Raw genomic sequence first — 22,051 nt, forward strand, 5'->3', positions numbered from 1 at the left:
AGGGGCCTGTGTGCCCACCCTGCACCAGCCCAGCTGGCCCTGCAGGTGGAGTTGGTGCTTTGTGCCGCAGCGCCCTCTACGGGGCCGTGCTCAGGACCCCTTCCTCTCGAGCCCAGGCTCCCCTCCCAGGAGCCCCCGCTATCGGTTCTGTTTCAGGATGCGTTCCCACGTCCCCACCATCAGAATGCTCACTCTCAGGCTCCCAGAAGTTTATCCTCTGCCAACCCAGTGTGCAGGCCACCTGGCCCCCAGGCCCCACGTGGGGGGATGGGAGCAGGGTGCCAGCGGGGAAGTTGTCCCAAGGTGCCGACAGAGGAGAAAAGGGGGACAGAGATTGTGGGGCCCTTCAGCAGCCCAGAGAGAGTACCTCAGGATTCCAGCTTTCTAGAAAATTTACTTTATTAATATTTGAATGTACAAATGGAAATAGAATAAATATTTCATCATTTCGCCTGGCACAGCTGTGACAGCTCCAGGCCCCTGCGAGTGCTCGGGGCAGACGTCAGAGGCCTGGGAAGGAGATGGAGCACCCGAGGCCACGGGCCCCGACCCCGCCGCATCCTGGCCGCCGGGCGCAGCAGAAGGGCCCCACGTGCCCGCCACTGGGATGGCACGTGCTTGCCGCCCACGGCCATTCGCCCAGGTGTCCCTTTAGTCAGGGTTCCCAGTTCGAAGGGACAGGGTGGGGCCGACCCATGTGCCTGGTGGTGTCCCCACCAGGGGCAGCAGCCTGAGGCCTTGAGAACAGCTCTCGGGGAGGGCGGAGCCCGAGGACAGCAGCTCGCCTGCCAGCCCCTCCCAGTCGCACCCCTGCCAGCGAGGGGGGCGGTGCCGGGGGCTCCTCAGACAAGTGCTGCCCGCTGTCCATGCAGGTTGCAGTGGCCGTCACCAACGCACAGGCAGCCACCTGGACAATGGTGTGAAGATGGACCAGTTTCCACAGGAACAGGCCAAATCACTGTAGACCTGCTGTGGAACTTTCCAGCACTCTGACCCAGAGAGGAGAGGGATCACTTCCCAGGCCCCCCACCCCCAACCTGGCTCTGCCAGGTGGCGGGTCGCCTACCTCCAGCTCACACGAGGTCACACTTGGAGTGAAAGGGCAAAGCAAAGGGCTCTGCTCTCAGGAGTTAGGATGACTGACCCACAGACCCTCCTGGCTCTGCAGCCCCCTGGAGGGGCGCAGCCCCCTGGAGGGGCGCCGCTCCCACGCCACGCCTGCCCTCGACTCACTGGAACAGCCCTCCCGAAGCGGGGGACGGCCCTGCTGGCGGCTGAGACGGGGGTTTCAGACCCTGACAGAACACACACCGGGGTCCCCAGGGAGCGGCAGCTCCAGGGGCAGCGTGATGCACACTGTGGCCCGTGAGGCGGTGCACTGTGCCCACGTGTGTGGCCTCTGGGCCCGAGACCCTGAGCCGTGACGGTCTGTCTGTCTGGCCGCTGGCCAGGGGCAGGAGCGACCCTGTGGTGACTTGTGTCCTCGGGGGGAGCCGGCGAGCCCACTGCGTGTGAAACGGGGGCAGGGCATGGGGCCCCCAGGGCGCCGGCTCAGTACGCGATCTTCCAGTGCGTGGGCTGCTCGCACACCTTCTCCTGGTCCCCGCAGAAGCGGTTGTACGTGGTCTTGGGGTCCAGGCCCAGGATCTCCCTTTCCTCGTGAATCCGGAAGGAGAACGTGGAGACGGAGGTGCCGATGAAGAACCTGCAAAGCAACAGTGGAGGTCACCGGGGTCGCATGGAACCGGTCGTGCGCTCAAAGACCCCCAGACGCCTGCCCAGGCCCCGGCACCCTGTGGCTGTCATCACGGCCGAGTGGCCAGGGCTGGCGGGACGGAGCAGAAACTGGAGGAGCCCACAGGCCAGGCTGGGGCGGGGGGGGGGGCGCCTGGCCAAGTCTCGGGTGCTCAGAGACAGCCCTGCAGGGGGCAGACTCGAGACACCCGCTGGAGTCCGGCTCCAACAGGCGAGGGCTCAGCACCACCCGCAAGGCTGGGGCGGTGGGAAGGAACCACACCTGCAGCCGCCAGCCCCCTCCAGGACGGCGGTCTCGGAGCAGAGGCACAGACTCTGCCCCGCAAGACGTCCGCCAGGTCTGGGTCTGTGGAGGGCAGGTGGCAGAAGCACTGAGCTCAAAACATCCACAGAACTCGGGGGGCTGAGGAGGCAGGGCTGTCAGGCTCGGGCTCAGAGGCCGGAGGGGAGGGCGCTGGCCGAGTCTCTCAGCCCGACCCACCTCCATCCCTGCCGGGGCTGAGCCCGCCCCCAGCTCCCCCTGCCCAGCAGAGGGAAAGGGCCTCTCGCCCCGCAGGAGCGCGTGCCCGGGCCTCTCCTGCAGCACCTGCACGCCCGAGGACAGACGCACGTGCCGACCCCTGCAAGCCGAACACGCGCAGCCCCCCAGGGGTCTGAGCACCCCAAGGACAGAAGGAGAAGTCGCTACTCCACTTTTAATTTCCATTTTACGGCAGGTGTTTTTTCTGTGGCGCAGACACGGGGCGGCGACCAGCGCGGGCACAGGGCTCGCCCTGTCCTGTCCGGCACTCGAGACTCGTGAACCTTGTGAAACACAACCCGCGCGCGCCCTCAGCCCGGCCGGCACACCTGGCGTGCGAGCAGATCCACTGGTCGATGATGGCCACGCCCCCGTCCTTGTAGAGCTCCAGCTCCTCCCACGTGGGCTCGAACCTCACCATCTCCGGCAACAGCTTCTTCAGCTCCTCGTACTCTGCGGGTTAAAAGGGGGCACTGAGCAGGGACACACGGGCGCCGGCAGGTGTCGGCCCTCCAGGATGACGGGGAACTGGCTGAAGGGGCAAAGAGGGCAAACCCACGAGACCCCGGGCTCCCCTCCGAGCGTCAGGGGTCAGTGTGCGCGCCCAGGTCCGCCCGGAGCGCAGCCGGGGCAGGAAGGGACGGGCGGAGGCCGGCCCCGCTCACCCGTCCTGACGGCGTCTGTGGCCACGAACACCCTGCGCAGCCCGTGGCTCTCCATGAGGCTGCGGATCCTCCGCACGGCGCCGCCCAGACTGGGCACGTCCTCCCTGTGGCCCCAGATGAAGTCCTTCCTTCTCAGGTGGACGCCGAGGTACGGGCCCCCCAGCGAGGAGCCCAGCCGGACCTGGCAGAGGAGGACCCGGTGAGGCGGGCCTGCGAGCCGTGTCAGCGTCCAGGCACTGGCCCCCGGGGACGCGGAGTGGATGCGAGGCCCACACTCCTCGCTCTCCTCTGTGTGTCCCCCCGAGGCTCTCGGGTGGACAGGGGGTCCTTCTAAGGCCGGAGTCACTGATTACCACACCCTCTGATCTGAATGTGAAGGAGTGAATAAAACACTGGACAAAGTAATACAAACTGGACACAAGACGAAAGCCTTCCACTTAGTGTGTTTTTCTGGTGAGGACCACCCGCACACCTACTACCGAGTGCCCGCACGACGCCACCCCCCATGAAAATGGCCAGCGCCCCACAGGAGAACGGACAGGTGAGATGGCGTTCCTCTCTAGGGAACGGTTTGCCGCTAAAAACCACAATTTGAAAAAGCAATGTATGATTTGTTAAAATTATAGGAAAACCCAACCTTTCAGAAAAATAATTCTTAAAAGGGATGACGGTGGATAGACCGAGAGGCTAAGAGGTGCTTTTGGGCGGTGTGGGTGAGTCCTGCTTTCCCTTCCCCCTTTACTGCTCTTGCATCATACAGCAGGAAACACGGACGCAATACAGTCTCGTACCGTCACCACCGTCTCCCTCCCAGAGCGCCCTGGGGCTGCCGGACGCTGCGGTCATCCCCCATTCCCTCCCCCGCAGAGACGTGGTCCTAGCAACTGCCCTGACTCTGCACCAGCCAGTGTGTGTGTGTGGGGGGGGGGGGGGCGGGTCCTGGTGAGTGGCCTCCATGGGAATTACAGCAATGAGTGGGGACTGTGTTATGGGAGGTGACACGGAAGGTGACAATCGTGCCACCCCATCTGCTGCAAAGTACGGGGTTTGTTATTACGTATCTAAAAGGACAGTTTGTTTCCCCAAATTAAAAAGAGACAGGAACTACCTTCATCTTGGTCCAGTCCTCCTCATAGGGGATCCTGTCGGCCTCGTCCGTGGAGTTCAGGTATTTGCTCCTGAACTCATCGCCCACTGCCCGCAGGTGCCTGGCGAACACCATGCTCCGCCGTGTCTGGGGACAGAGGCAGTCCAGCTGAGCGAGCACCCCGGCCCGGGTGCCCGCAAGTGGGCGCCCGCTCGGCCCCCACCCCCACCCCCACCACAGGCCCCTGGGGCCCCACCACATCCAGAGCCCAGTCCCCGAATCTAATGGAAATGCCACGGACACCAAGCTGGTGCCCCAGCCCGTGTGCCTGCAGGTGGGCGCCCGCTCGGCCCCCACCCCGACCCCCGCCACAGGCCCCTGGGGCCCCGCCACACCCGGAGCCCAGTCTCCAAATCTAACGGAAATGCCACAGACACCAAGCTGGCGCTCGGGAGGACGGAGCCGTGCACGGTCCTTCCTCAGCCACGGGGCCGTCCAGCAGGGTGACGAGGCAGCGACCATCAGCGAGTCAGTCGGTGAGGGGAGTGCGCACGAGGACACTACCCCACGACGGGCTCTGCAGGCCAACAGCCACGACCCCGCGCCCTCCCCGGCAGGGCCAAGCCCTGACTGAGCGTGACTGGCACTGTGGGGGAGCTCCCCCACAGGTGCCCCTTGCAGTGTCCCCGAGGCCCCCACCCCGCCCCCAATCCTTCAGGACACCTGCATGCAGCCCCCTCGGGGAGAGCCGCCCCTCCTCGCCCAGCAGAGCCCACCAGGCCGGGCCCCGCCCCGGAGAGGCTGGAACGGTGACCCGCCTTGAAGCCACCGGCTTTCCTCAAGACCCGTGTCCTGCCTGCCCCATGGTGGCGAGGACTGCGCCTCGTCTCTGAACCAGCGGCCCGACGAGCCAGCCGCCGCCGTGCCACCCCGTCCGCGGCACATGGCCGCCAGGAGAGGAGCCGCTCTCCTGGCTCCGCCACCCTTCATGCACGACGCCGCGGCATCAGGCCACCCGGAGCCAGCGCGCCACGGGGGCAGAGACGGAGCCCTCGTGGTAGAAAACTCCCTGCTCATCAAAGCCGGAGAGAGACGAGCAGGAAAGCCCTTAGCGCACACACTGAAGGGGGCGGCAGGGCGGGATGGGACAGGCAGATGCAGACGCAGAGCGGCTGGCGGCTGACAGTCACCCGGGACCAGCACCCCGAGACGTGGCCACACCCCAGCCCCCACCCTGGGGCACCCTGAGCGTGGTGGTGGTGGTGGGGCATTCACAGCCACACCGCACCCCGCACCACTCAGAGCTCATGGTTTTTCGGCCAGCGAGGCTGACATCAAGAGCGGCGGACGGTCTCACACGAACAAACCCCGGACCAACCGAAACACCGGGAGACGCCTCAGGACAACGCCCAGGCAGCACTCACGTCCCAGTACTCCTTCCCGCCGTAGTGGTCGTGCAGCAGGTTCTCGGCTCGGTCTAGCATCACGGACCTGGTTGCGAACAACAGGAACAGAGAGGGTTTAGCTTCAAAAACGGTTGCTGAACCTCCTGCACTCCGGACAGCGCCGTCAGCACGAAGCCCCGGGCCGGGGCCACCAGGGTGAATTCTGAGAGGGCCCTGACTTCGTGGGTCTCCGGGGTGCGAGTGGGAGGCTGCTGCTGACCCTCTAAGCAACAGCTGCCCGGCCCCCACACCACAGTTCTGAGAGGGTTCCAATGTCTACGTGGCTCTAAGCGTTCCCGGGGCCGCTCCTGCCCCAGCCACTGCACCAGGGGTCATGAGCCTATGTGTGACTACCGACGCAAAAAAGAAACCAAATCGAACAAAACCAGCAAACAGACGCCGGCAGGCTACTGGAGGAGTGACCCACACAACCAACGGGGTTCACACCAGGAACAAAAGTTCAACAGCAGAAAATCCGCTACTCAATTCCACACGTCAGCAGGTGAAGGGCGAAGCCACATCGCGGAGGCTTCCACACGGGCAAGGGAGTATCCACTCCTAGCTTTAAAGGGCGGCCCAGTAAAACAGGGACGGGGACTCCTTATGCCGTTTGTGTTTCTCAAGCCAAAGCCGGCACCGTCTGCAGTGACGACCGTTTGTTCCCGCCCCCAGAGCAAGGGCCAGGAGAGGCTGTGCTTCAGGAGATCACCAAACCACGTGCGGCATCAGCACGCACAGAGGGGACACTCCAGAAAGGGGCCGCATCTGCTGGGGACGGGTGACGCGGGGGCAGGGCAGACCCGGAGAGAAGGCCATGCTGGGGAGGTGGGGCAGGTGGCCGGGGCTTCCCTCTAACAGAACCAGGCCTCTGTGGTCGCAGCGAAATATGGAAACTCGGACTATGAAAGTGGAACTTGGAGGGATTGTTGAGGATACTGGGACGGTAAAGGTTGGGGAAAAGCCCCCAGAAACCACTGAAGAACAGAGACAGAAACTGGCAAGATTTCAACAGGTTCAGAACAACTTCAGAGGAGCTTTTCACTCTGAAGTCAAAGCAGCACAGACAGCAGGGATCCACTTCTCACTCACCCTCTGGGACCTCAGCTCCCTGCCCCGGCGGCCGCGTGGGGATGGGCCCCACTGGTGCCGTGCACACAGCACACCCCACGGCCCCAGCCACTCCTACTCTGGGTCCGAGCCTCCAATTCTCCTCCCCCACATTTGTGCACGAATGTTTCCTGTTTGTAACACCAAAGACCAACCAACCAACCAGAGACCACCTCCCTGGGCTGGTTAAGTCCCGTACACCTGGGCAGAGACCACCGCAAAAGAACGCTGTGGCCCCCGGGGTCTCCACACCGAGGGACATCAAACGCACAGAGGAAAAGCAGAGCGTGGCTCCATTTGTGTATAAAAGAGGGGTGCACACACCCCAACATTCTATAGAGGCAGAAGAGTTCTGGAAAGAAACAGGAGTGGCTGGACACAGTGGCAGCCCCTGGGCATGGCATGAGAAGGGCCCGTTTCACCATGGAACACAGCGCCACCCCCAGAGGCGAGCGTTCCATCGTGCGGGCTGTTAAACCACGGCTGTGCCCCAGCTGTCCCGGCACCGGTGCGTCAAGGGCTGCCCTTCCCCGCTGCCCTCGCTCCTGCATCGAGGGGCCTGCCCCCGGGCACGTGTCCCCTTCTGTGCTCGCTGTGTTCTTACCCGTGGGACTCGGAGAGAAGTGCCCAGTGAGCTTACGTGCCCCTCAGGCCCCAACTTCAGTCAGCTCTGCTTTTGAAACCCGAACGTTTTTTAGCGAGGGTGCTGCTTAGGGCACCAGTGAAGCAGAGCTCACCGCTGGGCCCCGCAGTCCGCGCGCCTCCTTTTCTGGAAGCGAAGACCTGGTTCCTTCAGCGGAGGTCTGCTGGCCTGGGACAGGCCCACTTGCATTCTGCCTACCAAGGCCTACCAGCGTGCTCCCCGGTGGCCCTAAGGCAGAGAAACTGGGCTGAAAGGGAGGAGGCGGGGCCCTGCCTAGCGTCCCGGCGCACCCGGGCAGGACTGTGGTCCTGCTGTGACCCGCCGAGAATCATTCCGGCCTCGGGGACACACAAAGGCTTCCCGGGGCGCAGATGCGCTCCCCAGGGCTCAACGGCATCAGTGCGGCTGTCACAAGAGGCGTGCCCTCATGCGCCTGCTTCGGACAAAAGGCAGCTCAGAAGGGCTCCTTATTTCAGGGTCCCATGTCCCCCAGCAACTCAGCCTGCGGGACACTTCTAAGAACATGACTGGCTGCCAAACTCTTGTCCCACTCCCGAGTCTATTTCACAAACCAAGCTGGTGGACTACAGCCTTTGCAGGCACCTCTCAGCGCCACCCAGTGGTGAGTGAGGGCTGCTGCAGTCTGAGAGGCCCAGGCCACCAGGGAGAGGACAGTGAGGGGGGGCCTGATACACTTCCAGCAGGAGTGGCCAGAAGCCAGCCGCCCAGAGAAGCATTTCTGGGAGAAGCTCCAGACACTTCTCTGACCTCACCAAGGTCAGGTTCAAGGGGTTGCACGGGAAAGCCTCATTTCAGAAGTGACCCAGATGGGAAGCATCGGGCTCCTGCACCACCAGGCACTCAAGGCCAGCTCCGGCTGGATGCCCCAGAACCGGCTGGCCGCCCTAGCACCCCAGCATCGCGGTGGGTCATTTCAGAATCCTCCCAGCCCTGCCCTTAAGGCTGTCTCTGCCCTCACCTGCCTCAGCCACGTGTCCCCATTGCCACGGAAGCACTTGGCCATCACCAGGACACATGAAGAAAATACAATGGGTGCCGCTCCTAGTCCAGCCCACCACCTTCATCCCTGCCCTCCCCTCTTCACTGCCTCTCCCCCAAAGGCCCCTTTCACCCCCACTGCACCCAGCGGGGCCTCAGCCAGTCTCCATCACCCCAAGATCTCAGACAGGGGCCCTGACTGAAACAGGCATGAGTCTGACTCCACTAGCCACCAGCCGTAGGACCTGCAGTGTGACCCCGCCATGCAGTTCAGAGGAACGGCAGCTCCCAGGAGCACCCGCCCGTGGGGACCACAGAAGGCACCAGCAGCACGGCCTCAGTGCCGCTGAGCCAAACTGGGGGCCTTTCCCCAAGGACACAGGCAGCCTTCTCCTGGATGCCTACACCTGTCCCACCTGTGCGAGGTGAATGTAGGGGAGGGGACAAGGTCTAACTCTCCAATGACCCCACACAAGTCACAGCCATGAGGCATTCCGATGCCACCAGGACGGAGTGCACACATGCACATACACGTGCACACAGCCACACATGCACATATTCACGGTGCACCTGTTCACACGAGCACACCCACATGTGCACACATGCACGCACATGCAGCCACGTGCACATAGGAGCACCCATGCACACTCACGCACATGCACGATTTCACACGTGCACACGCTCACGTACTGGCCCGTCACGGAGCGGGCGGCGCAAGCACCTACCGTGCTGACGTGTTTCTCAAGAGCACAGGCGCGATGACAGACGCCGATCCTTGAACAGACAGACAGGACACGTTTAGACCCCTTGTTTCTTCGTAACCCCAAAACCATCCTCTGGAAAAGAAGAGCCACAGGAGCCCTCAGTTCAGCTGGTTGCCACAGGCAGCGAGTGACACCTGGATACACATGCGTCACCTCGACCTCGATACGCTCCGTGTTTCTCGTGGTGACCGCTCATTGGTCGTGATCAGAGGGAGGGGCGTCCATGTGAGAATTTTTGAAGAAAACATCAATTTCGCCCGACCCCAAGAAACCACTGAGGTTCCCTCCAGGAACTGGGATGGTACAGGGGCGGAAAGGCAGGGGCAGCCCAGAAGGACCCGGATGGAAGTGACCCTTCATGCTTCGGTGCCAGAGTTGTGGCGGCGACGGTCCCTACAACACAGCTCTTCCCAAGGGCTGTGGTGTCACGCAGTGTCACAGCCACTGAGGTGGCAGCCCTCCCACCGAGAAGTCTTCTGATGGCAACTTACAACTGCGGTGACAAGACCGCCATTTCCAGGACCTGATTCAAGCGCAACGAGCACTGGGAAAGGTGAGCGTGTCTCAGTCAGGTGTTGTTAAGACGGCCCAAGGCTGGCGCCCTGCTGGGAGGCTGAGAGGAGACCTCCCCCTTAGGAAGCAGGCAGCAGCTGGCGGGTGGGGAGTGTGGTCACGCGGCCACCTGTGCTGCTCGGGATGCTGGGGGATGACCTCTGACCTGGCACCAGGCACGAGGAAGGTGTGTCATGTCCTACCTGTAGTACTCGTGCTTGTCCTGCGAATACAGTAGCGGGTCGAGGCAGGGCCGGTCGTCGACCTTCTCTTCCCAGGTCCCCTCCTTCCAGCCTTCCGCGTAGCTCTGCAGGACGTACACCTGGTCGATGAAGGGCCCTCCGGACTCTGGAAGAGACCGGCCACTGACAGTAAACGGGAACCTAAGCACACGTGGGGCCCGCAGTGGACCGCCGTGGACAGAGAATCGTCACTTTGTTCAAGGTCCCCTTCTCTCCTAGGACTGGAGGAAGCTCACCCAAGTGGAGCCAGCACGGAACAAACGACCTCGGGGCACAGGGTCCCCGCAGCGGGTGAGGGGTTCAGCTCGGGCTGCTGGAGCTCGTCCAGGCCTCGGCTGCTCCTGTGAGCTCTTCATCGCCCTGACCTCCTCCAGCACCTGGGCTCGCCCCCAGGCTGTTCCTCACCCCTGCACCCCCACTTCCCTCACGCCAGCCACAGACCCCGCTCACTCCCTCATCCTCCTCTCCCGGGCTCCTCCTTGGCTGGCCTCCCCACTGTGCCTCCAGGGCATCGGCATGCTCCCTCCCCGGGGCTTCTGAACAACAATCCCTGCCTGGACCACCCCCCACCCCACAGGGCTTGCTCTCGACCCCTGTGAGGCCATTCAAACTACACCTCCCCGGACGCCTTCCCAGGCCACGGCCACCCGCCTCTCCCACACTGCAGGACCCCCTCCTGCTGTCCTCCTCTCCGTGCACTCTCCAGCACCTCAAATGCTGCATGCTTCAATGACTCATTTACTTCTTTATCTGCTGCCCCTCGCTCCCCACAGAGCTCCAGGAGAGCAGGGGCCTAGGCCCCCCTTACTCGCTGCTCCTGCCCACACCTAGAATGTGTCTGCCACGTCTATGGTGATCAAAGATTTGTTCAAAGACAGAGTGGACAAGCCAAATGACAAGAGAGCGCCAGCAAGTGAAACTCTGGTGTCTTCTGTGCATTCACTCTTGCTCGTGCGCTAACATCCACACGGCGGTGGCACCTGACGCCAGAGCTCCAGGAGCTCCCCTTCAGCGAGGAGGAAGCGATGCGACACCAAGAGGCTGGAATGTGGGGGCTGCTCTGCCGCATGCGCCCCAGGGCCCCATCCTAGGATGGGCCCCGGGCCCGTCTCCCTCTGAAGGGAAGGAAACAGCTAAGCAGAGTCAGCTGGTCAGACAGGGTGGAGGCACAGCCGTCTGGCCCGCCTCCAAGTACATCATGTCATCCCCCACACCCTGTCCTCCCTCCCCCTGGCAGCTCCAGCTCCGGGGGTGGAGTCCGGAGAGCAGCAGGGAGGACACCTGCCTCCCGTCCCCACCTCCTCGCAGCTTCCGGTCACTAGGCACAATCTCAAGTGGCTAAGGCCCAGACCCACCCCTGTGCCCACCTGTCAGGGCACCCACCACCCGACCTTGCAGGAAGGTGAAGGGCAGGTTGTCTGTGAGGCTCCGTAACCCGGGTTCAGGCCAAGGGCAGAAGGTTTCCCAGGCTAAGTCAGGTCAGATGAAATACCCGGCTACATCTCTCATCTCAGGCTGGGGGAGAAAGTGTCCCAGGAATGCCTTGTACAGCCTCAGAGTTTGCCTCTTCCGAGCAGATGCTCCCCGTGCCATTCTGGGCCTGCTGCACTCACAGGGCTGACTCCGACACAGAACCCTATCAAAGTGACAGGGTCTACGGTGCAGGGAGAACAGAACTTGGAAAACGAAGATATGCGAGCCACCATCCTCAGTACAGGCACCGATTCTAAGCTGTCGGGGTCCCTGCAGAGCAGGAACTCCAACAACCTTCCACAGTGTGGGCAGCACAGAGACCTGACCCACCAGGGACGGTTACAGAGTATCAGCAGCTGAGAGGCTGCGGCTCATCAATAAACGTTACAGTGCATCAGTGGCCTGCAGACTGGCTGGCTGCCTAGGCCCCCCTAGAGAACCGGAAAAGAGGTATCACTGACTTTTTAGGTTTATGTCTTCTAAACAAGGCAACTGTAAGTTCTAAATACCTTTATTCTAAGAAAATCTTCAACTCTTCTCTCTCTAAAAAATTGAAAAGGGAAGACCAAGCAGGACTAAACGAAACGACGTACTGCTGCAAGCCCTCACCGGCACTGCAGTGGGCATCACACACAGGTCAGGGCCACGCATGCGTCGTGCTCCCCTTCAGGCGGAATGACCTCTCCTGCGCAGGGAGCCGAGTCCCGCGGGGACAGCCCCTCTGCGGCAGCGGCGTTCTCGCGGCAGCCCTAACTGCGCTTCCCCCGCCCACCGGACTGCCGCGGTTGCCAGAGGCGAGGGGGCACAGAGCTCACTCACTCCAGATCTGCTTCTTTAGAAAAACTGAGCAAGGCCAAGCCCACTGTGCAGTGCGGGAAACGGAAGGCTACAGGGCCCCTCCATGGAGCAAAAGCGACGACAACGGGCGCAGTGAGAAAGCCCGCTGGCTGAGCTCTCGGCCTGGCCTACCGTGCACAGCAGAGCCACCACCTCACCTGCGATGAACTGCTCATACTCAATGACAGGGATGTTTCTATTGAGACTTGGAAGATCAAAAAAGTCGGACCAGGGAATCCGGACCTGGTGGATGTCAGGGCTCTGCCAGTGGTAGAGACGGCCCCACGGGGGCAGCACCAGCACCCACTCCTCAGTCTTCAGCAGGGTCTTCAGGAGGGAGGCGATGCGGATGTAGACATCCCGGCGGAGGTTGAAACCCTCAGGGGGGTTGACATCGTACAGGAGGTACCTGGCAGGGAGGAGCAGGACAGCAACACTTCAGTGAGGAGGCTCTGGGCCGGAAACCCGGATGCACCCGCAATCCACAGCTGACTGCCCACCCTGGGGCTTTCCAGTGCACTGGAGGCGGCTGCCCACCCACTTCCATCTGACCGATGACTTACAGAGCCCACAAGCAGAAGCAGCGTCTGCTGAACAACTAGCAATAATCCACAACCAAGCCCAGCAGTCTGCAGCCCACGTCACGCTCCTAACAATTACTGAGGACCCCAAAAGACTGTTGTTTACATGTGTTAACACTACACATAGTTCCTGTGTTAATGTAAGCATGTTAAAAAGAATAAACCTATTATACATTGTCATTAACATTTTAAAATAAAAATAAAGTATATTTGTCAAGACAAAAATAATTGGTGAAAACAGCGGCAACGTTTGTAATTTTTGCAAGTGTCCTTTCAGTCTAGCGATAGCTGGATTCTCGTGTCTGCTGCTGTGTTCAGTGTGTTGTGGTATCACTGGTGGTCTCTGGAAAAACCTCCCAGTACACCCATGGGAAAAAGTGAAAAAGACAAGGACCATCCTGGTATTACTACAAATGTGGCATGACGCCTCAGGGGGTCCCCAACACACTTTTGAGAACTGTGGCCCCCTCCAAAGCCACGCTACAACTTTAGAGACCCAGGTAGGGGCGCTCAGCTTCTACCACAAGAGTTACCGCCAGCCTCACTCCTCTCTTCTCCACACTGGTTTTTCCCACAACTTCTGTTACTACTGATGAAGCCGGGTGTAATCCCTGGCTTGGGCCTGCAAACACGCAAAGGAAGGACCTATCTACCATCTCGGCACCCCCTCACCCAGCACGGAGTCTGTTTTGTACCAAGATGACCTGCACTGATCACTATTTTATTACGCCTGAGACTTGAACTTCCACTATCTGGATGGAGACGGAAAGACTCCGTGCAGATAAACAAGGCTGTGATTCCTTAAGAACCACCCCCATCGAACATCTGATTCTGAGACTCCGAGAAATCCTGGCAAGAACCCGCATCATCTCACAGGGTCCTCGGGCCTGCCCCTTAACCCTGGTCCACAGCCAGGCCTTCCCGGAGTCTCCTGGGATCGCGACCGCCAGGAGACCCCAGGCTCGCATCCACCTCTCCGTGCCCCCGGCCACTAGCCCCGCCCCCACCACTTCAGATCCGCCCCCCCACCGCCCCGAGATTCCCACCGATTGCGTGGAAGCGCATTTACCTTCTGCGGGACGCTGCCCCGGACAGGATGTCGGCCGCCGACTGGCCGGGCCAGAACTCCTCGCCCGAGCCCCATGCCGACTGCCAAGACACTGCCCCAAGAAGCAAGCAGACGACGCCGAGCGCCGCCATGGCCCCGGGCGGCCACGCACTTCCGGCGAGCGCGCCCCGCCCCGGAAGCGCCCTCCCGAAATTCCCCCCCCCCCCGCGGATAGCATCATCCGTAGCCACGGCAACGCCGCAGGTCCCGCCCCGCACGTGCGTCCGGCGCCCTCCGGAGCCTGGAGGTCTCCAGAGGCAAATCCGGGCAGTAGCAGGGGTCCCGGGACGTTGTACGGACCTTGGACCGGGCGGGGCCGCGCGTTCTGGAGCGCGAACGTCGCTTCCTGCGGGCTGGGGAGGACCGCGGACTGAGGTCTGGGTCGCGCTCCTGGCCAGTGAGCGGGAGCTGGGGCCGCACTCGGGCCTTGCAGGCACGTGCCCGGGCTTGCTCCAGTCCTTGGGTTCCACGTGGTGACTCTTCCCCTGCCCATTCCAGGAGGTCGAGGTGCCTTGTGCTGCCCTCGCACCATTGTTTCTTCCTGTAACGCCTCCCGGAGAAAGAGGGCCGGGGCTGTCCACGCCGGGCACCCACTCCCCATTTCACTACCCGTCACCCGAGGAAGTGTGCCTCCTCTCTCCTTCCCTACCCTCCCGCCTCTGCTGAAAGACTCCTGGATTATGGTCTTTACCAGGAATGACTGGGAGAGGTTTTACGCGTGTTTCGTTAAGAGAAAAAAGAACTATTTATACCAATAACTGGAACTGGCTTCCCTCTGCACAACAGTCTCTGAAGGTTAACATTTATTAACTGGGTGTGCAGTTTGGAGAATGGGCTGGCTCACGGGCGACTCCCACCCACTTGGCCACCAGAGGGCAGGAGAGCCCTTTCTTCCCAAGCCTCAAGGCTCGGGAGGGACTGAGGGAAAAGCGCAGGAAGGGAACAGGGCCATTTGAGGATCCTCCGGATAGAACGAAGGAGCTGGGTGTCTCAGACCTGGGCCCACGTCTTTCTTGCCCTGGGAACACCCAGAGCTACCTTCCCCCAGACTGGCCCAGCTCCCCCAAAGCAGAGCCTCAGGACCATCCCCTAAAAAAAGGGAAGGAACCCCCATTTGGCCTGAAGTCCCAGCTGGTGTGGTTTGTGAGTCCTGGGGCCATTGCTTTGATCCCCTCTGGGCCCTGGGGTCTCATCTTTCCCCACAGTTCCTGAAGTCCCAGTGCTGGACACCCGAACCCCAGCCCTGGAGTAGGAGAGACACGGGAAAAACTCTGAGCCCTGCAGTCTCTGAAGGACAGAGAGGCTCTTCTGGAAGCTGGGATTCCACAGCAGGAAGCACAGTGAAGAGAGGAAGGGGGGACAGACACCTGCAGGGCTGGCGCATGCACGCTCTTCAGAGAGGGGAGCAGACCTCGTGTCCTGGGGGGCCCAGTGCTCCTGCTGCTCAGCTTGGTCCAGTCATGTCCCCAGGCTGCAGCCACATTCACAATCACCTCCCAGCCCCATGGAGGGAGGCCCTGGGGTGGGGCAGAGGGGGAGGTGGAAAGGGCAACCGTAGGGAGGCCTGGTCAGCAGTCACAATGGCAGGGATGGAGTGGGGGTTGGGGCAAGAAGGAGGACAGGCTGAGAATCTGTCCCATGGCGTCTGTGAGGTCAACACTGGCAAATGTCAAAGAGTGCATACATTGTTTCATTAAACAGGCTGCTTATTTATGTTTGGGAGCCAGTTTCAAGGACTCCTCTCAGCCCTCTTAGATGATAACATCAACAGAGCCACAAACAGATGGGGTGGCAGGGAGGGTGTCTGGGTGCTCCTCTGTGGAAGGAAGCACACAGCACAGGGACTTCTGGTGATTTGAAAGGAGACCCCAAACGGCCACCAACCCCACATGACCCTTGCCCTTTTTGCTCTGAGGCTCTGCCTCTGACCAGGATTGCAAATTCTCCCAGCAGAGTCCTCCAAACTGCAGAGGGTGGATTGTGGGGGGCTACATGTAGACCCAGCCCATGAGAACCCAGAAAGGGGGGGAGGGGCCCTTATCCAGGGTCTCCTGGGCCTAGTACACTCTATTCGAGTCACAAACTCCTCTGCACCCTGAGGGACCCCCAGAAGCAGGTGTGGCTGGGAACTCTGTCCTTATCTGCCAGTGGGGAGCAGCCTGCCCATTTCTGGGTCCCAGAGAGACACTGCCGCCATGTGGAAGGGGAAGTGTGAGCAAGGGCACTGTGTGCTGGAGAGTGAAACACTTTCTTGTTCAAATGCACAGCCAGTTGTCACATCATCATTTATTGGAAAAGGTGCCCTTTCTTCACCGGCATGAAATGCTACCTTTGTCATCAATTGAGTTCCCTGAACTGTGTGGTGCTGACCTGGGTCTTCCGGTCCCAACCTGTGCACCGGTTTGTATCCGCTGTGATGACTCCGCAGCAGATTCCCCGTCCACACCCTCGGAGAAGCATTTCTCAGCTAACCTCACACACTTTCTCTCCCACATGAAGTGTAGGACTCATTGTTTCTACCCAACAATGAGTAGTTTTCCAGATCACACGGAGCGGTGGGCACGCTTTGGAAGCTGATGAGCAGGTGGTCTGGAGTCCGGCTCTGGGGTGAGTCTGTCTCTTGGCTTATTTAAACTTCAGCAAAGTGTTCTAGTCTTCTTTTATATCAGATACACTTAGTTCTTGGTCTGTTTTTGGGTTTTATTGCTGTCGTGAATGGGATGCTTGCTCATGAAACACCGTAATCTTATATATTGTTGTTTTAATAAATGCCATTGTTTTTGTATGTTGACTTTAGAATTGGCCACTTATAATTCTAATGATTTGCCGGTTGGTTGTTTTAGATTTTCTAGACAAGCAGTCATATAATTACGCAAAGAATTGTATTTCTGTCTCTGTCTTTTTAGCATTTGTACTCCACCTATATTTTCTCGTATCGTCACATTTGCCAGGATTCAAACCTAAGATCAGTCATCTTTTTCTTGTTCCGGGCTGCAGGGTGAATGGTTCCAAGGCGGGGGTCTGCAAACCAGGGCTGGGGACCAGATCCTGCCCACACCGGTCTCTCTCTGTAAATTAAGTTTTACTGGCACGCCGCCAGCCCCACTCATTTACATTGTGTCTAATGGGAGCTTTCATACTGGGGCATCAGTGTTAAGTAGTTGGGATGGAGGCCATTTGACCTGAAAACCCAAAACTATGTGCTCTCTGACCCTTTGGAGAAGTTTGCTGACCCCTGTTCTAGTGTATGGAGAACGACGTTTGTTAGAGGTTCCCATTCTCAGCTTCCTGCAGATTTCTGCTGGTGTGTGCCTGAAACTCAGTAGTAAGTGTTACAATTTGCCAAATGCTTTTGTGGAACGGACTCTTTTTTGAGATGCTCAAGGATTTTCCTCTTTTTAATCTCTTAATGTAGCGACTCATCCGTGCATTCCTGAGGTGAGCGTTGCTTGCCCCTGATGTATTGGGTGCTGTTTGTTCACGCATTTATTTAGGGTCATTATGTCCCTGTTATAAGTCACATGTTCCTATCGGTGTGTGTGCTTTATCCCGCTCCTGGGGCGTGTGCTGAGAGAGGTTCATATCATAAGAGACACGTGATCGTGTGACATCTACCAGCCCCCATTCAGAATCTGGAAAACACCCGACTAAATGGCAACAAAACCTGGTCATAAACACGGCGAGAGCAACGTGCGTGTGGGCAGTGCGGCCACGGCGCCGGGGCTGACGCTGGTCTGCAGACTGCGAGGCTCGGCTCCTCTTCTGCGGGAGAGATAACGGGCTTCTGGCCGAGGGCGCCAGACCAGAGTCGGAGCTGGGGAAGCGGCGCTGGGCTCTTATCTCCGCCGTCTGCCTGGGAACCTTCCGGACCCGAGAGCCACGTCTGGGCCAGTAGCTCCCAGGGGGCTTAGGATCAGAGCCCGCAGCAATGCCGAGGACGTGGCGTGCTGGGCGCTGTCATGATCACATGAATCTGGTCGAACGCTGACTGCTAGGGCACATCGAGTAAGGCCAGCCCATGCTGAAGGTTTGCCCAGCGGCTCCTCAGAGCCTCTTTGGGCCGGTTGGAGGTCACCCCCCCTCCCACCACATGTTGGTGGGGACCCTTGGGCTGCACGGACAGAACAGAGCTCTCAGGGGCTTGAGCTAAGAGATGGGTGTTCTAGAGTTTAGAGTTTAAATAGAGGGAGAGGCACATGAATCAGGGTGCCCCAGAGGTGCCCCAGCCTTCAGCACCTCTATTGCTCCGTCTCCCTCTCCTCACCCCTCCCCTCTCCCATCTCTCTCTCCGTCTCTACCTCTCTCCCCTCTGTCTCTCTATCCACCTCTCCCCCGCCCTCCATCGTGGGCACTCACTGCTCCGGGGGGCAGCTGCATAGAAGTTGGCGGGATACACTTCCAGAAAGATGGGCTGGGCACAGAGCACATGGCCCCGGGGAGGCCCTGGAGCCAGACGTGTGGGGCTGCCCTTGACGACAGGTGGCACAGATGCTGGAATTAGGTGGGCATTGGGTACAAATCACCTGCTTTTGCAGATACAAAACATTGTAAAGTAATCTGCCACATCTAGCCCCAACCCCCGTCATGTCCCCGAGTACCAGGCTGCTGAGCAAGGTGCGTGTTTTCTAGACACAGGAAGTTTCCGGAGGTGAGGGCGGGGCCCTGGACTCCTCCGAAGTGTGGACTTGGTTAGCATTGAAGCCTGCACCGTCACCACCCAACCCCCAGCCAGTCCCGGAAGGATGATGCCCAGGTCTGGGAGAGATTTCCCAGAGCTGACCAGTTCATCCAAACCCCTGGAGGCCTGTGAGAATTGTCCCATCAAAGGGCAGGGCGGAATGTCTGTCTCTAACTGGGCAGCTCGCTGCAAACCGCGACTTTCTATCTTAATCCCACAGGACTGGGAAGGCCCGGATCAGAAGACCATCAGACAAATTCCTCTGAGAGCTAGCAGGCCCTGGGCTGGCTGTGAAGGGCGGTCAGGCTCCTGGGAACCTTCTCTGTCCTGGAATTCACCCCCGCCCCAGGCATCTAGCCTGCCCCACCCCATGGGGCACTCCTGCAGGCACCCTGCTTTCCTCGGCCCAAATTCATCCTCATCCTCGCCACCTTGCTTCCCCGGCCCTGGGGATTCTCAGAATAGCTGGTGAGGACCCTGCCCTGGGCCTCCCCTGCACCCACCCCTGTCCCAGACACCCCAATAGACCAGGTCCCAGTCCCTCCTTCACCTCCTCACAGACTGACCCTTCCCTACCGGTTCATCCCCAGCACAACCACTGTCCATCCTAAACCAAAGCAGCCTACCTGAGGTGAAATTTGTGGGTTTGTGGGTGGGTGGGTGGGTGGGCGCCACGTGTGACCCTCTCTGTGCCGTCCCTCATGTCCCCCCGGCCCACCAGTGCTGCCCTGGACGAGGCCAGCGGCCACCTCCACATTTTAAATCTGGGCGAGGCTGTGGCTTCACCCACCCCAGCCCAATAGCTGCCTTGGCCCTGCTACTGCATTTGGTTTCGGGGGGTGCTCTTGGTCCCCTCCTGTTGGTCTCTTTCCCTGCAGCCTCCCTGTCCTGTCTCACACTAGGTCCTCCGTAGATTTTGCTGAAAACGGGGGAAGGGGCAGCCCCAGCCTGAGCGTCCGGGAGGGTCTGTGGGCCCTGCATCCCAGGAACCCTCTGGCTCCGTCCTGTGGGAGGGATGGAGTAGGGATGGTACTTGGGCCGCTCCCTCTATGTCCCCCCATGCCATGGGCTGCCCAGGCCGTGGCTTCTTCAGTCTGCACAGCACCCTGGGAGGAGCACCTGTCGCCAGGTCACAGGGACCCGAAGGAGGTGAGAGATGGTGTCTCAGCCCCGCCCTCTGGCCCACCGTGCCTGACTCCCTGCCAGCACCTGGCCCACTCTCCCTGGGGTCCCCCCAGACTTCAGTGTCCTCCTGGCAGACACTCGACCCAAGCCTGGCTGGCCAATGGGCTTGTCTTCCTCTGGTCCTGCCATGAGCCAGGCCCGGAAGTCAGGGCCTGAGGTTAGGCCTGGCAGGGGCTCCCTGAGGACACCCCAAAGGCAGCTGGCAGTGGAGGCCGGACACTGCTGACCTTCAGGGACATGCAGCCTGGCAAGCAGTCACCACTCCAGCAGTGACCATGAACACAGGCACAGGGCAGGTGGCGGGGAGCTGAGTCCTGTGGTTGGTTGGAGGGCACCCTGCTCCCCATTTGTCTATGGCCTTCCTGGGACGAGGCTGCCGAGCCGCCAGGGTCAGGCTCGGTGCACCCTTGTCTGCACCCTGCTGCCTCCCATGCAGCCAGGGCCCTCGTGGCTGCTGCCCAGGGCTGCCTGTGACATTCTGGGTCACGGTGTCAGCCAAGTGCTCCCGGGCCACAAGACTGGTGCTACCCAGAGGAAGGAGGCTTCTCTGACCAGCCCTCAGGGCCGTGACCTTCGAGTGGCCAGGCAGCTTGGACCCACGCTGCAGACAGCACAGCAAAGTGGGACTGGCACTTCGAGCGCTGCCTCAGGGCTGTGACTGGATGTGGGGGGCGGGGCTCCTCTGGCCTCAGGCATTTGCCATGGAGGAAGGTCAGATGTGCTTGGTGGGGGGCGGGGCCTGGGCTGGGGGGGATGCAAGCCAGACTGATCGGCTGGGAGGGGTGGGAACTGGGATGCCAACATGAAGTCAAATGAATGACTTCATCATGAGTCCCAGCAGCGCTGCTGCCCTTAGTAGTTAAAATATTCACTTGGAGATGCCGGAGTTTGAGGCTCAGCTTCCCAACAGCCAGGAGAAGGGGCGGAGGGGTGGGGCCAGGCAAGGAAGCATTTGTAGGTGGTTTCATCCCAAAAATATTCTTTGAAGCCGCCACCCTCCCACTCAGAGGAAACGGCCCAGCCCTCGGCAGGCTGACAGGGGAACTGTCCCCCCAGCCTTGCCCCGGTGCCATAATGTGGCTCCAGGGACTGTCCCAGACACTGGCCTCACTCCCTGGAGGGTGGACAGGCCCCTCCAGCATCTGGAAGGAACCGTTATCACTGCTGTGATCCGGGCGGGCCCGTGGACAAAGCCAGCTGCAGCCTCCAGGGCCCCCAGCGAGCGTGTGGGGAACCCATCAGCGTCGGCGTGCTGTCGGGAGGCTGGATGGCTTTTCCTTCTGCTCCCTGAAGCTCATGTCCATGGTCCTGGCCAGGAGTGTGTGGCGGGAGGGGGGAGGGGATGGCTGTTTGTGGAGTGCTGGGCTCCCGGCTCCATGCCGGCGCCTCGAGCTCGCAGGAACAGGGCCCACGGACAGGGCCAGGCCAGTCTGCCGCACCCTCACCTGACAGGTGCTTATTTTGTTGAAATAAGGACAGAATAAAATCAGGCAAAATTATCACCTGGGTTATAGAAGTCAGAGGGCCCTGTGAAATGGGCACATGCACCCTATGAAATGTGCCTGGGGACCTTCACTGCGATGTTTACCAAAGGGGAGAGGAGTGGCGAGCAGCCCACCAGCTCCCCACTCCTCCCTCCTGGCCCTCCAACCCCGGGCCAGACCCCGTGGCACCCTCTTGGAGCACCGATGGCCCAGTGGGACTGGCACTTCCGTCCTCTCTGCCTGAAGTTCCTGCTGGCTGTACAGGCTGCTGCTTCCTGCTGGGGCTTAGAGCCCTTCCTTCCCGCTCCCACTGCACCCCACAACCCCCAGCCTCTGCAAAGCCTTTCCCAGGGTCTCTACGCCTTTCCCAGGGTCTCTAAAGCTCTGGCTGCCGCCACGGTGGATGGTGCTGGTTTCCAGAGCCAAGTCACGGCTGAGCTCACCCAAAGACAGTGCTTGGGAGTCTTGGAGATGCCCCAAGCCCTTGGGAGACCTCTTTCTCCTCCAGCGCACCCGGTTCCCTTCTGCACCCGGTTCCCTTTGGCACACCCCAGCCCCAAGCAGCCTTCAGGGCCAGTGTGAATGACCTGCTCCCAGAAACCTCGAGGTCAGGCCATGTGACCTCTATCACACAGCCGGGGGCATCTTTTCCCTCTAGCACCTTAAAGTAACAGGATAAGATCAGGGCAAGGCTGACGGCTCCCCGGGCGGGAAGCTTCCTGCAGACGGGAAACCCTGTTTCAGTCGCTGCTGGTCCCCCATCGGGGCAGAAAGGTTGTTCTTGTGCTCCATCTCAGCACAGGAAGGCTGCGTCTTTGCGGCCTGGGGGCTCCTGACGGTGTCTGGGTCACAGTGTCAACCTCCTGTTTCACACCTGTTATGATTCGGCTTGTCGTCTGTTTGAAATCCTTCCATATTGACTCCTT

The 22,051-nt window shown here is 60.4% G+C and overlaps 1 protein-coding gene across 1 annotated transcript; it reads right to left on the minus strand.

The window, feature by feature from the left end:
- Positions 1–385: 385 nt before the first annotated feature.
- POFUT2 (protein O-fucosyltransferase 2) lies at positions 386–13,895 on the minus strand. The gene is made up of 9 exons (XM_028504575.2): positions 13,740–13,895; positions 12,248–12,498; positions 9,741–9,885; positions 8,947–9,057; positions 5,452–5,518; positions 4,049–4,174; positions 2,941–3,121; positions 2,605–2,728; positions 386–1,705 (listed from the first exon to the last, which is right to left on the minus strand). Exons 1-9 carry the CDS (start codon positions 13,868–13,870, stop codon positions 1,552–1,554), a joined length of 1,290 nt encoding a protein of 429 aa, XP_028360376.1. The 5' UTR covers positions 13,871–13,895; the 3' UTR covers positions 386–1,551.
- Positions 13,896–22,051: the final 8,156 nt, after the last annotated feature.

This window comes from Phyllostomus discolor, chromosome 2, assembly GCF_004126475.2.
Source record: "Phyllostomus discolor isolate MPI-MPIP mPhyDis1 chromosome 2, mPhyDis1.pri.v3, whole genome shotgun sequence".
Taxonomy (NCBI): Eukaryota; Metazoa; Chordata; class Mammalia; order Chiroptera; family Phyllostomidae; genus Phyllostomus; species Phyllostomus discolor.